This window comes from Oncorhynchus nerka, linkage group LG12, assembly GCF_034236695.1.
Source record: "Oncorhynchus nerka isolate Pitt River linkage group LG12, Oner_Uvic_2.0, whole genome shotgun sequence".
Lineage (NCBI taxonomy): Eukaryota > Metazoa > Chordata > Actinopteri > Salmoniformes > Salmonidae > Oncorhynchus > Oncorhynchus nerka.
The window spans coordinates 58,790,902-58,801,362 of record NC_088407.1 but is presented as its reverse complement, the minus strand read 5'-3'; the positions used below and the strand labels follow the sequence as shown (position 1 = coordinate 58,801,362).

At 41.0% G+C, this 10,461-nt stretch overlaps 2 protein-coding genes across 2 annotated transcripts; both read left to right on the top strand.

Annotated features, from left to right (window-relative positions):
* Positions 1 to 411: 411 nt before the first annotated feature.
* Positions 412 to 3,659, top strand: LOC115138463 (cytochrome P450 1B1-like). Its single transcript, XM_065025688.1, has one exon. It carries the CDS (start codon positions 766 to 768, stop codon positions 2,344 to 2,346), a length of 1,581 nt encoding a protein of 526 aa, XP_064881760.1. The 5' UTR covers positions 412 to 765; the 3' UTR covers positions 2,347 to 3,659.
* Positions 3,660 to 5,587: 1,928 nt separating this feature from the next.
* Positions 5,588 to 10,387, top strand: LOC115138464 (cytochrome P450 1B1-like). The gene has a single exon (XM_065025687.1). The coding sequence runs from the start codon at positions 6,241 to 6,243 to the stop codon at positions 7,813 to 7,815; it is 1,575 nt and encodes a 524-aa protein (XP_064881759.1). The 5' UTR covers positions 5,588 to 6,240; the 3' UTR covers positions 7,816 to 10,387.
* The last annotated feature ends 74 nt before the right edge of the window (positions 10,388 to 10,461 follow it).

Below are 10,461 nucleotides of genomic sequence, written 5' to 3'. Positions count from 1 at the left end.
ACTTATTAATACACGTAAAATTAAAAGTTATTGTAAACAGTTCTTACATTTTACGCAATTAGAAGGTAAAAAAAAATAAAAGAGAAACAAACCATATGCTTGCTATAAGATTTTCTTGAATCTTCAAATTATAACAACCAACGTAAGAAAGTATAACCATTTAACATGGGATACCACTGTTACTATTCGAGTTAGTAAAATAATTGTTACTTTCCTCCTAAACGTATTTGCTGGAGTTCACCTCTGCAGCGAGAGGTCTCTGCGCGCTTTTGTTTCCAGTGCGTAGCGCGCGTCGAGGTCCAACATCAGAATGATAATATATATAGGGCTACCACAATGGGAGGAGTATGAAAATAATGCTCAGCCCTACCCACCGACTGCAAATATATAAGACACCTTGCTGAAGCAAAACTAGTCACTAAAGTCTTAAATCTTGCTGAAAAGAGTGACAAGAGGAAAAAAACTTCACCTTAACTCACCAAGCTTCATCTGAGATATTTTCCCAAGGAGTACTGAGACTGTCCCCATGGTCTCAGAAGGATACTTGGGACTCTAAGCTAATGGAACTTGTTTAATTGATTAACTAATTTCATTGTACATCACAAAATCACTTTTGAACATTATTTAATTTAATTATTATACGTTTCTTTAACAAAAAAGTGAGTGCTGGACTAAAGTTGTCAAGAAAACTCAACTTTTTTGTAGCTTTTTTTTTTCATTCACAATATCTGTCTCCAGGAATAGGTGTTCTGATCATCCATAGCCATGGCACTGCTGGACACAGAGTTTGGGGTGAAGGGCAGCAGCATCATCAGAGAATGGAGTGGACAGGTCCAGCCAGCTCTGGTCGCCTCCTTTGTTTTCCTCTTCTGTCTAGAAGCCTGTCTGTGGGTCAGGAATCTCAGACTCAAGAGAAGGCTGCCAGGACCCTTTGCCTGGCCGGTGGTGGGCAATGCCATGCAGCTGGGGCAGATGCCTCATATCACCTTCTCGAAGCTGGCAAAGAAGTACGGCAACGTGTATCAGATACGACTGGGCTGCAACAACATAGTGGTGCTCAATGGAGACACAGCAATACGAGAAGCCTTGGTTCAACACAGCACAGAGTTTGCAGGCAGACCCAACTTTGTGTCTTTTCAGATGATTTCAGGAGGCAGGAGCTTGACTTTCACTAACTACAGCAAACAGTGGAAAATGCACAGGAAAATTGCACAATCTACCATTAGAGCGTTCTCCTCTGCCAACAGCCAGACCAAGAAAGCATTTGAGCACCACGTTTTGGGAGAATGTATGGATCTTGTGCAGGTATTTCTGAGAATGAGTGCAGATGGACGATATTTTAATCCCTCTCATGAATTTACAGTAGCTGCTGCAAATGTAATCTGTGCACTGTGCTTTGGAAAACGTTATGGCCATGATGACATTGAGTTTAGAACCCTTCTGGGCAGAATGGACAGGTTTGGAGAGACGGTGGGGGCTGGCAGCTTGGTGGATGTCATGCCCTGGCTTCAGAATTTCCCAAATCCTGTCCGCAGCATCTACCAGAATTTCAAACATATAAACGAGGAGTTTTTTGCCTTTGTGAAAGATAAAGTGATGCAGCACAGAGAAACCTTCATGCCTGACGTGACGCGTGACATGAGTGATGCCATCATTAACGCGATTGAGCACAGAAATGACAGTGGACTGGCCAAAGACTTTGTTGAAGGAACAGTCACAGACCTCATTGGAGCCGGCCAAGAAACAATGTCAACCATTTTCCAATGGATTCTCCTGCTTTTGATTAAATACCCCAACATCCAAACCAGGCTGCAGGAGCAGATTGACAAAGTGGTAGGCCGTGACAGGCTGCCCTGTATTGAGGACAAAGCCAGCCTGGCTTACCTAGATGCTGTTATCTATGAGACCATGCGCTATACCAGCTTTGTACCCCTCACCATCCCACACTCCACCACCTCAGATGTCACCATCGAAGGCTTCCACATCCCCAAAGACACAGTGGTCTTCATCAACCAGTGGTCTGTCAACCACAACCCTTTAAAGTGGAAGGACCCACATCTCTTCGACCCCTTACGGTTCCTCGATGAAAATGGTGCTCTTGACAAGGACCTGACCAACAGCGTCATGATCTTCTCCACTGGTAAGAGACGATGTATTGGCGACCAGATTGCCAAGGTGGAAACATTTTTATTTACAGCCGTCTTGCTTCACCAGTGTACCTTTGAGAGCAACCCATCAGAGGCCCTGACCCTTGACTGTTCCTATGGGCTCACACTGAAGCCTCTCCACTACACCATCACAACCAAGCTCAGGGGGAAGCTGCTCGGTCTGGTGTCCCCTGCATAAAAATCTCATCCCATTATTGTGGGCAACATTGCCAATCAATTACATTTTACAGTGAGTATAAGCAAACCGGCACTGAATGCTGTTGTTGAAGAGTGTAATATTTCATATTTAATATTTAATTAATATCTGAACACAATTGAATATGTTTGCAATGTTGTCGATACAGAATTGAAAGTATGATTACAGTAATGGAAAGTTTGCTAGGTAGAGATGAATCTCCTTTGTTGGGGGCCAGGGTTCAGGTCGTGGGGTCAATGAAGTTGAACAGGCTCTCAAACTATGTACCTGATCATATTCTGTAAGGAAGTATACTTTTGTTTTATATACATTTTGAGTGTTGAGCTTACTTCATAAACAGTATTCAGCATGTTAACGTATGGAAATATGTGCATGAAACTAGAATATCACTCAAAAGTCAATGGAAGGTTATATCACAGTGTAATATGCTTGTGAGTGTTTGTGAATGTTGTCGTCACACCCAAGGAACCACAATTTGTTTCGTGTTGAGGACTTTTCGGAATTCCTCGCATCAAGATGGTGATGTATCAATGTAGTTAACCTTTTCACATAAAGCAGTCACAAAATATTTGTATAGATATATTTCAGGTATGAAAATGATTTGTATTATAATCCAATCCAGTATCTACTGTACACCATGAATATGAGCACATTGAAATGCTGTCGGAAGATAACAAATGCTGACAAACTGCTAAAGGGAAATCAAGTTATCTAGATGCTATAGCCTACAGTGTGAAGACAATTCAGAGATAACAGCATTGGCGCCTCTGTGTAACTTCAAGCTCAGTGTCCCCAACCAAGTTAGGAGGTGTTTCAATGGAGAGGTGGCTTTGGAATTGTGGGATTGATAATGCTGATGAATACATGGGAGATGACCAACTCCAGACACTGACTGCATTGATCTCCTTAGAAATCCACTGAACAGGCACTCCAGCTACACAACCCATCCCTTCATATCCAAACTAACTGTCACTAAATACAATACTACTACACAAATCAATGGAATTTTCAAGTCTTTATGTATTTAAACAAATGCATGTCTGTTTACACCTCAAGGGTCTGAAATCTATATGGATGTCATTTCACCTTTGTCAAAGAGCACGTATTCAGGAATTTATGAAATAGTGTTCAGAATCTCTGCCTCTCTCAAACCAAGAAACTCAACTACAGCATGCGTTGAATGTCCAGGAAAGGATTCATCATAGAAAATACTGTGTTGAATTTTTTTTTAAATAAACAAATGATATGCTTGAAAAATCAGATATCTGGAATGAATAAAGCAACGTTTTAAACAATCGGGGGTTGATAGTGACGGATTCTGCTTCTCTCTTGTTTGTCATTGATTAACCCATTAAGCATCTCATCATTGGAAGGAGTGCAATCTCCTGTCCATTGCAATGTGTTGTTTTTTGTAGTGACACACTCCACGTACAGTGCAATGAATATGAGCTGGTGCATAACATATTCCAAAATAAAGATTATTATGGAAATACACACTCTAAGGTACATTTTAAAATGCAATAAACATGTGATAACGTATAATAAAACTGCAAACGAGTCTTTACCACTGTTAACGCTCATTATGTTTTATAGCTCATCTCCATCAGTCTTGCATGTTCTCTCATCCAAACTGTCAGAAACACATCAGGTGTCAGGTAGCCTAGCGTTTAGAGCGCTGTGAAAAATCTGTCTCTCCGCCCTTGAGCAAGGCACTTAACCCTAATTGCTCCAGGGTCGCCATTGATAACGGCGAGTTGGGATATGCATAAAAAGACATGTACAATTCACACATGCGTGGAATACAAACTTGTGCATGTGAGAAGTCGGACAAATATAAGCACCCACCTAACTATTTATTTATTTATTATTACCAAATGTATTTGAATTGTGATCTGGTTCAGCAACAATACATGACACAAGTGAAGAATCGCTCCTTGCAGCATTACTATCACTGGTCCATTAGAGTACAGAATTCCATAGTAGTTCAATTCCTGCTGAATAGCTTTAAAACCCAAATAGGACAACTTTGATTTGTTCCTCTGAAAAGCCTTATGACTAGCGTTATTGCCAGAGGTCCCTGTTTTGAACTCACTTTTATACTATTTTGATATAGACCTACATTATCTCATTTACTATGTATAAAAGGACCATTATGCTAAAGGAAAAAAAAGCTCTGGTAAATACTGTATATACTTTTATAGAACATATAAAAGTGTATTGTACAATGTGTATCTATTCTGTGACAAGATCCAAAACCCAGAGCTTTCATGGTCATATCTTGGATTCTATTCCTAGTAGTGTTTAGAGTTAGGCTGAAAATAACAGATACAATTTTTTTTATAATGTCATAAAAAAACGCATACATTAGTTTTCAACAGACATAAGAAAGCTCCTTCCAAAGTTACAAGTAGTCCTGCCTTAGCCTGGGTACTTCACTGAGACGTTTGCTTTACATACACTATATTTCAGTCTGGAATCGTTCCTATAGAGAGGCAATCAAGCAATTTTCAGAATATAACCAGACCAATCAGTGTCCCCTGATTTTAACTATGGTGAGTTTAGCTATGGTGAGTTTAGCTATGGTGAGTTTAGCTATGGTGAGTTTAGCTATGGTAAGTTTAGCTATGGTAAGTTTAACTATGGTGAGTTTAGCTATGGTGAGTTTAGCTATGGTGAGTTTGGCTATGGTAAGTTTAACTATGGTGAGTTTAGCTATGGTAAGTTTAACTATGGTGAGTTTAGCTATGGTAAGTTTAACTATGGTGAGTTTAGCTATGGTGAGTTTAGCTATGGTAAGTTTAACTATGGTGAGTTTAGCTATGGTAAGTTTAACTATGGTGAGTTTAGCTATGGTGAGTTTAGCTATGGTAAGTTTAACTATGGTGAGTTTAGCTATGGTAAGTTTAACTATGGTGAGTTTAGCTATGGTGAGTTTAGCTATGGTAAGTTTAACTATGGTGAGTTTAGCTATGGTGAGTTTAGCTATGGTAAGTTTAACTATGGTGAGTTTAACTATGGTGAGTTTAGCTATGGTGAGTTTAGCTATGGTAAGTTTAACTGTGGTGAGTTTAGCTATGGTGAGTTTAGCTATGGTAAGTTTAGCTATGGTGAGTTTAGCTATGGTGAGTTTAACTATGGTGAGTTTAGCTATGGTGAGTTTAGCTATGGTGAGTTTAGCTATGGTGGTCTGTGTGACTGAAAGTTTGAACCCTAACTACTACACCATGTTCTAAAATTCTCCCCTGGGGTACCTGTATTGTGTTTAAAGGTAGTGCAGCCCAGTCTTTTAGAGCCTCTGGCCCGCTAAATCTAAACTCCTTCTGTTTTAGTCCTAGGTTCAGGCGGGCCTGACTGGTTGCTGCTTTCCTTTTTGTCTCACCGTGGCATTGAGTGTTAGGGAAAAGAAAGACTCCGCAGGAACGAGCACTTCGGCGCAAAAAAAAAACCCGAATAGGAGTTTTAAGTCCCTGAACCCTCCCACAGAGGAGATATAAGGGAGAGTGTCAAGACTGAAATCTGCATTCCTCTAATGTGGTCATCTGAAGACGGACAGCGACTGCACTACTACTAACCACTCAACCTGATCAAGCCTGTTCACAAGCCAGCACGGAGTAGGAGGAGACAGACACCGTAGTGTAAGAGGTGCTGAAAACCTTCTCGTTGTCTCAATTCATTTTCTACGTTTTTGGGATGATCATGCAGGACTGACCATACTTAAAAACAGACAGCATTATTATTTTGTTTATTTGGAATTTAGGTGGAGAGGAGGACCTATTTTAAAAATCCGGTTACCAGGAATAGCATTCAACAAAATAAAAGTGGGATCCCTCTCAGAATTTGAAGGATTGAGCACCAGAATTAGAACATCTCAGCACCATGGTACTGCTGGACACAGAGTTTGGGGTGAAGGGCAGCAGCATCATCAGAGAATGGAGTGGACAGGTCCAGCCAGCTCTGGTCGCCTCCTTTGTTTTCCTCTTCTGTCTAGAAGCCTGTCTATGGGTCAGGAATCTCAGACTCAAGAGAAGGCTGCCAGGACCCTTTGCCTGGCCGGTGGTCGGCAATGCCATGCAGCTGGGGCAGATGCCTCATATCACCTTCTCCAAGCTGGCAAAGAAGTACGGCAACGTGTATCAGATACGACTGGGCTGCAACAACATAGTGGTGCTCAATGGAGACACAGCAATACAAGAAGCCTTGGTGCAACACAGCACAGAGTTTGCAGGCAGACCCAACTTTGTGTCTTTTCAGTCAGTGTCTGGTGGTAACAGCATGACATTCTCTAACTACAGCAAACAGTGGAGGACCCACCGGAAGATCGCTCAGTCCACCATTAGAGCTTTCTACTCTGCCAACAGCCAGACCAAAAAAGCATTTGAACAGCACGTTGTTGCAGAGGCTACTGAGCTCATTGAAGCTTTCCTCAAACTCAGTGCTGATGGACAGTTTTTCAACCCTGCTCACGAACTGACAGTAGCTGCTGCAAATGTAATCTGTGCACTGTGCTTTGGAAAGCGTTATGGCCATGATGACATGGAGTTTAGAACCCTTCTGGGCAGTGTGGACAGGTTTGGAGAGACGGTGGGGGCTGGCAGCTTGGTCGATGTCATGCCCTGGCTTCAATATTTCCCAAATCCTGTCCGCAGTGTCTACCAGAGCTTCAAAGACCTCAATAAAGAGTTTTTCACCTTTGTGAGAGACAAGGTGGTGGAGCACAGGGAGACGTTTGACCCTGAAGTGACCCGGGACATGAGTGATGCCATTATTCAGGTAATTGACAAGGCAGGCCATGATACCGGGTTGACGGAGGCCCACACAGAAGGAACTGTGTCCGATCTGATTGGTGCAGGACTGGATACTGTGTCAACTTGCCTTCATTGGATGCTCCTTTTATTGGCAAAATACCCCAACATCCAAACCAGACTGCAGGAGCAGATTGACAAAGTGGTAGGCCGTGACAGGCTGCCCTGTATTGAGGACAAAGCCAGCCTGGCTTACCTAGATGCTGTTATCTATGAGACCATGCGCTATACCAGCTTTGTACCCCTCACCATCCCACACTCCACCACCTCAGATGTCACCATCGAAGGCTTCCACATCCCCAAAGACACAGTGGTCTTCATCAACCAGTGGTCTGTCAACCACAACCCTTTAAAGTGGAAGGACCCACATCTTTTTGACCCCTTACGGTTCCTCGATGAAAATGGTGCCCTTGACAAGGACCTGACCAACAGTGTGTTGATATTCTCAGCAGGGAAGAGGCGATGTATCGGTGACCAGATCGCCAAAGTGGAGGTTTTTTTATTTTCTGCTATTTTGATTCACCAATGCAGCTTTGAGAATAACCCAAGTCAGGACCTCTCCTTAGACTGCTCCTATGGGTTAACACTGAAGCCCCTAAACTACAAGATCTCTGCCAAGCTCAGAGGAGAATTACTTAATGTGGCATAAAATCTTGTGATTTGTGCTTTCAAACAGAGCACCCACTAATGGACTGCAGTAATCCAATGCACTATAAAAGGTATGTACACAACAGTGAATAGTTTTGCTTGGTAGGTACCAACCATAAGACTTATATTGATACTTATGTCGATACTTTACTATTATTATCATTAGCTAAACTGATTGTTGATTGTATAAATCACTTTTTGTGACAGATAACTGAATCGTGTTTGTTAATTGTATCATTTTATTGCACTGGCTATACAGTTGAAGTCGGAAGTTTACATACACCTTAGCCAAGTACATTTAAACTCAGTTTTTCACAATTCCTGACATTTAATCATAATAAAAATACCTTGTCTTAGGCCAGTTAGGATCACCACTTTATTTTAAGAATGTGAAATGTCAGATTAATAGTAGAGAGAATAAATTATTTCAGCTTTAATTTCTTTCATCACATTTTTTTATATATTTTTTTATTTCACCTTTATTTAACCAGGTAGGCTTGTTGAGAACAAGTTCCCAGTGGGTCAGAAGTTTACATGCACTCAATTAGTATTTGGGACATTTCCTTTAAATTGTTTAACTTGGGTCAAACATTGTGGGTAGCCTTCCACAAGCTTCCCACAATAAGTCGGATGAATTTTGTCCCATTGCTCCTGACAGAGCTGGTGTAACTGAGTCAGGTTTGTAGGCCTCCTTGCTCGCACACACGTTTCAGTTCTGCCCACACATTTTCTGTAGGATTCAGGTCCGGGCTTTGTGACCACTCCAATACCTTGACTTTGTTGTCCTTAAGCCATTTTGCCACAACTTTGGAAGTATGCTCAGGGTCATTGTCCATTTGGCAGACCCATTTGCGACCAAGCTTTAACTTCCTGACTGATGTCTTGAGATGTTGCTTCAATATATCCACATAATTTTCCCTCCTCATGATGCCATCTATTTTGTATGATGCCATCTATTTTGTGAAGTGCACCAGTCCCTCCTGCAGCAAAGCAACCCAACAGCATTATGCTGCCACCCCCGTGCTTCACGGTTGGGATGGTGTTCTTTGACTTGCCAGCCTCCCCCTTTTTCCTCCAAACATAACGATGGTCATTATGGCCAAGCACTTCTATTTTTATTTCGTCAGACCAAAGGACACTTGTACAAAAAGTATGATCTTTTATGGAGCAGTGGCTTCTTCCTTGCTGAGCGGCCTTTCAGGTTATGCCGATATAGGACTTGTTTTACTGTGGATACAGAGACTTTGGTACCTGTTTCCTCCGGCATCTTCACACGGTCCTTTGCTGTTGTTCTGGTATTGATATGCTCCTTCCTGAGCGGTATGACGGCTGCGTGGTCCCACGCAGTATGACGGCTGCGTGGTCCCATGCTGTTTATACTTGCATACTATTGTTTGTACAGATGAACGTGGTACCTTCAGGCATTTGGAAATTGCTCCCAAGGATGAACCAGATTTGTGTAGGTCTACAATTCTTTTTCTGAGGTCTTGGCTGATTTCTTTTGATTTTCCCATGATGTCAAGCAAAGAGGCACTGAATTTAAAGGTAGGCCTTCACATACATCCACGGGTACACCTCCAATTGACTTAAATGATGTCAATTAGCCTATCAGAAGCTTCTAAAGCCATGACATAATTTTCTGGAATTTTCCAAGCTGTTTAAAGGCACAGTCAACTTAGTGTATGTAAACTTCTGACCCACTGGAATTGTGATACAGTGAATTATAAGTGAAATAATCTGTCTGCAAACAATTGTTGGAAAAATTACTGGTGTCATGCACAAAGTAGATGTCTTAACCGACTTGCCAAAACTATAGTTTGTAAATAAGAAATTTGTGGAGTGGTTGAAAAACAAGTTTTAATGACTCCAACCTAAGTGTTTGTAAACTTCAGAGTTCAACTGTAGCACATTTCTTACATTTGAAAAGAGACCTCATCCCTCCAGATTTATAAATATATAATGTAGCAATTCATGTTACATATATCCCTCCTAAGTGTTTATAGAAGTTGGGTGTAAACTCCATCAAAGTATTATGCCACAGTAGAATTCAATATATTAGATAAATGAATAAGAACATAACCTAGATATGTGTGTGCATATTTCTACATAAGTGTTACGTAAGAATAAAACATATATATATTGCATGCAGACTAAGAATAAAATACATATATATATATATATTGCATGCAGACTATGTGGCCAAATTTTAAGTATCTATTGTTATACATACAAGGGTATTTAGTTTTGCCACCCTAAATTTGCTAATATAAACTGGTGGAATGAATCATTTTACTGTAAGTGCTTTGTTGTTGCAGTGATGTGGACAAATCATGTGTTAGGCAGGTATCATGTTGCCCCTGTAGATATATTTTAAGAATTATACCTCCTCTGACCCATTCTGATATGTTTTCATGGTGTTTTGTCTGCATAAGTACCTACTGTAATAACAATTATAAATGTTCTGAAATTTCAGTACACTTACATAATTCCATTGTATTATGATGACTTATACATGTACTGTATGCGATCTATAGTGCCTGAGCTCCATGCAATAAATCCTATACGCCTTCTCAGCCGTGTCTGTGGCTTACGTCAGTCTGAGGAGAACACAAGTGCCAGGAACAAGACAATACAGGGAGGTCAAAGA

Excerpts from the sequence above, each read along its gene's own strand:
- LOC115138463 (XM_065025688.1), top strand. The coding sequence starts at position 766 with ATGGCACTGCTGGACACAGAGTTTGGGGTGAAGGGCAGCAGCATCATC.
- LOC115138464 (XM_065025687.1), top strand. The coding sequence starts at position 6,241 with ATGGTACTGCTGGACACAGAGTTTGGGGTGAAGGGCAGCAGCATCATC.